General features: G+C 44.0%; 1 protein-coding gene across 1 annotated transcript in view; it reads right to left on the bottom strand.

The window, feature by feature from the left end:
- Nucleotides 1-3,395, bottom strand: part of TCEA2 (transcription elongation factor A (SII), 2) — an 11,440-nt gene extending 8,045 nt beyond the window's left edge. Inside the window, exons 1-3 of the mRNA XM_009998716.1 lie at nt 3,339-3,395; nt 2,600-2,705; nt 1,172-1,262 (exon numbers count right to left, since the gene is read on the bottom strand). Coding sequence (XP_009997018.1) covers nt 1,172-1,262; nt 2,600-2,705; nt 3,339-3,392 — 251 coding nt within the window. The 5' untranslated portion in view covers nt 3,393-3,395. The remainder of the gene's footprint in view (nt 1-1,171; nt 1,263-2,599; nt 2,706-3,338) is intronic.
- Between the last annotated feature and the right edge of the window lie 895 nt (nt 3,396-4,290).

The following is a 4,290-nucleotide window of genomic DNA, read 5'->3' as shown; positions in this document are numbered from 1 at the left end:
CAGGATCTAGCCACTTCTGCTGCTTTGTACTACACTAACCCATTTGCCTCTGTTTATCCTGCACAACCAAGGGGATGGTTTGCCATTCAGAAGATGGAGGCTGAGTAAACGTAGAGAGAATCAAGGAGAACAAACTCTGCAGTAGCTGCAGCACATCCTTAAGGCACAGGGGACAGTTAGCAGCACAGGCCAGGATGCTCCACTCCACACACCTCACAGTAACTGTCCGACACCACAAGGAGACAGTGGGGCTTTGCCTCTCTGTCTACAGCCAGGATCATGTTCTGAGTGAAAATACTACAAGCCTCAGCCTCCAAACCAGCTGTCCTTGCCTTAACAGGCCCAGCTCGCTTTGCTCATGAAGTGTCTACTGCAAGGAACACCTGACATTTCCTTCCCTCCAGGTTTCACATTCCCCAAGGGCAATTTTCCAAAGGTTAAATCAGAAGCTTCCTTTTCTCTTTGAACTGCAACACTCCTTCCTGGCTTGAGCAGTACAGGCAAGTCAATAATTCTTACTTTCTCCTTTCCCCATCAGGAAGAGCCAACAAGTCCTTCCATGCAGGCTTCTGCCTTTTCCCTGGAGGGAAATCTGCCTCCCTCCACCAGTAAGGGCAGGCACAAAGACTCTTACTGTGACTGACTCTTCCTACCTTCACCAGCTCTACAGTAAGTCCTTCCTGTGTCCACACCCTGGGGAAGGCAGTGCCAGTCTGCCCTTGAGAGTACAGGGATCATGAAGATAAGAGATGTGCACCACAAGGCTGGTCATACCACTCAAACCAACTCTCTCAGCTCACAGTAAAGCTTCCATTTCATTCTGAGGAGTTCAAAGTTAGAAATAAGCAGAAAGAGAAAAAAGCAACAAAAAAAAAAGAGGAATGTCTTACAAACAGAAAAATCAACATAAAACCAAGAGTAGAAAAACATGAAATAAGATGTCAGCAAGGTCAGAAAACTCCCTAAAGCCATTGTATTGTGTAGGAGTATATTTCTGCATTACCGTTTATTAAAAACACCACTCAGATAATCTCTGAAGAAGTCTATAATTCTGACCAGGACTTTGGCTGTGCAAAATTCCCAACTCAGACACTTAAAAATTAATGTTAAGTTGCCTTAAGAAAATTAAAATTCTGTAACAACATCACCTTTGGTTACAGGGAAGCTTTACCTTTGGTCTCTCGAGTTACCAGCCTCCTTGGAGGAAGATGTTGGCAAGGACAGGCTTTTCTTTTTCTCCTCACTTTTCTCCTCAGAAGCATCTATGTTCAACAGAAGAGAAACAGATGCTAAAGGTTCAGAACTACAACCCTGCACACACTAATCAATGTCTTAACATTAGAGTGTTGGCCTAAGTTATTACTCTCCAGAAAGAATCAGGGCAAAGAACACCTTTATGAACCTCCATGCTTTCAAAAGACCTTTTGCTTGCCTCTAAGTAGACACTAATTGAAACAAAAGCTTTCCTCAACAACCTAAAGAGCAATCACCTTCCCTGCCTAGGAGATAAGCCTCCTCACAAAACATGCCTCATCACAAAAGCTTCTTTCAGAGACACCCTGGCTGCTGAGTACAGATTAGATCAAGTTCCCTAAAGCATTATTAAAAGCAGCTTTTCCAGCCAACATCACCTGAAGGGCCAGTGCAGGCTCATCCTTCTGGGAATCCAGCTTCTCAAGTTGTTTCTCAAGTGCTGCTGAAAGCCAAGAGCACAACCCTGGAGAGGACTTGCATTACACTGCAGAACAAGTCTGACCCAGAGATAAACTGTCCCAGCCTCCCCAATACACATCAAGCCTGAGGTGCTGGTCAGGACAGGAAAACAGTGCTCTGAGCACTCATTTAGCCTGCTAGGAAATGGGGAGTCCTGGGGTGTAAGGCTATGAGTAATACTGCACAATCAGCTGCACATGTCACCACATCCCTCTTGTCCTTTTTATGAGCAGCTGCCCCAAAGAGCTGCCCTTCCAGCCTCAGATGCCTCATTCTTTTCTCACAAAGGTAGTCACCAAGACCATATTTGTAATTCCTCCATCTGTAATTTTGACATTTAGTTGTGCTATATTGAGCATTAAGATTTCTCAGACAGAATTACAAGCTTCTGCTTATCAGCATCCACCACCAGGAAAGCCTTCCCAGCAGGAAAAAGTCCACATGAATTTGTCTACAATGTGTTAAACTGAGGTTCCTTCACCTCATCACTCAAAAAACACCCCAGTTTTCCCTTTCCAAGCCACTGCACAAGGTTGACAACAGATGCTGTATTAATGCCACACAGCACAAGAGAGGGTGGAGGGTCCATGGTGCAGATATTGCTTCTACAAATTATGCTGCTAATTATTATATGGACAGGTACACATTAAGAATAGTCCTGAAGTGTTCAGTGCTCTCTGGAGGCAGAGCTAGCTGTTGGGCTGACAACAGGAGATAAACCTAGAGGAAGGGAGGCAAAAACTTGAACTACAAATCAGCTCACAAAGCTGATTTGCTAGAAAATTCTACGTAGACCATTAGATAAGCTCTCCTGAGAAACCCAGCCTCCCACTGAAGCCAGCTCCTTCATGAGTTGAATCTGAAAGGAACATGCTGATTTTCTTACCTAGAAGCTTCTTCCAAGATTTGATGAGGGATTTGGCAAGTGATATCACTTCTTCATCTGTGCTCTGCTTCCTCAGCGCGTTCACTGACATCCCAATGCGGGTGGACTGCAAGTGAGCATTCAAACCAACCAGTCAAGAACAGATTCATTATTTGTTACTAACTGAAACCAAAAATAAGCATCATGAAGTCAAAGCAATGAACAAGATATGAAATATCCAAGGACTTGTAGCATAATTATCTCTTTGCAACTCTGGAAGAGCAAAACCATGCTCCAATTTATTCAAGCCCATCAGCACCAGGACATCCCATCACCCACAAACACCTCCTCTCCACACCTGTGACATTCAAGCTGACAGTGAAAAAAAATCCCAGACACCTACCTTAATCTCTGAATTGTGTGTCCTGAATATCACCATGACAAAGACTTAAACTTTTGTCATGAGCGGCCTTTTTTTTGCCACTTTAATCTGCTTCTTCCTCCTTCTGAAACCTTTTGAAAGGATTTGAGCAGTTACCCACGTTTGCCTGACCAGCTGTACACAAGTTTCAGGCAGCACATGGTGGCTCAGAGCTATTTAACTGCCAGTCCAAAACTGAGGCTCAGTGCCAATTTCTGGAATTAATGTTTATTTTGATACTTTGAGCAAGGCAAGTAGTGAAAGAAAATCTATTAAGACAACATTTTGGACTCCTCCAGATGGGGACTTCAGCTTTTTTACCCTAACTGTGCAACTCACCTGCAGTAAGTCCAAAGTCATAGGCATGGTTTTCAGTTCTTTCAGTAAATCCATTGCACCATCCTGCAGAGGACAAGAGAAACAAAATGAGTGTGTCAGGCTTTAATAAAGAAACCAAACCGCTCAGGAATAAATTCAGAAGTTGGATTCAAAGGGGAAAACACCAACGAGCCTTCCCTAAAACATCAGTAAGATTACTGCTGGGATTGCTGCTCCAGACAGACAGTAGATCCTACAATCTGGAGGCACCTGAGATATTGGGATGGGCAAAACAGAAGAGCACTGGAGCACTACAGATCTCTTTTGGTGTATTGTACAACTGCAGTATTAGCTTATTATCCTTACCTGGCAAGCTTAACAGTTTTAACACCTGAAAAATACACCTAGAATCACAATTGTCCCCTCAGTACAGGGAGTACTTAGCTTCCAGGAGTACTCCTACCATCAGACTCAACTCTTTTAGGGGCCATGATTAATTATGTTATTAGCTCACAAGAACAGTTTAGCAGAGTTGCAAGAACTTCAGTAATTCACCTGAAGCTCAGAACCATTGCCTAGACAGAGCTAGAAGTATCCTCTGCCTACAGCATTAAACTTAATGGAGCTGGATCCTAGTTTTCATGTCAGTACCTCACTCTGCTCAGGACAAGAGCTGATACCAGAAGCAAAGCCATCAAGCAGCAAAGCTGAAGAGCTGGTCACTTGCAACTCACTATATGTTGTTTCCTTGAGTCAACTCCGCAACCCAGAACACAGATCCCAAAAAAATCTGACTAGGGTCCCTCTGTACTAATTTCTATAGACACCTAAAATTGGTAGTCACTCAGAGAGATGGCAGGGACAGAAGCACCAGCCAAGTCTCCCTTCAGCTGCACTCAACAGACAGCCTGGAGCGTGCCCATCTCCATTTAGCTGCCTCTTTTCTCCCATCCCCCTTCTCTCAAACAAGGCC

This window comes from Chaetura pelagica, unplaced genomic scaffold, assembly GCF_000747805.2.
Source record: "Chaetura pelagica isolate M959 unplaced genomic scaffold, ChaPel_1.0 scaffold275, whole genome shotgun sequence".
NCBI classification, from domain to species: Eukaryota; Metazoa; Chordata; class Aves; order Apodiformes; family Apodidae; genus Chaetura; species Chaetura pelagica.
This window is presented reverse-complemented; position numbering and strand designations above follow the sequence as displayed.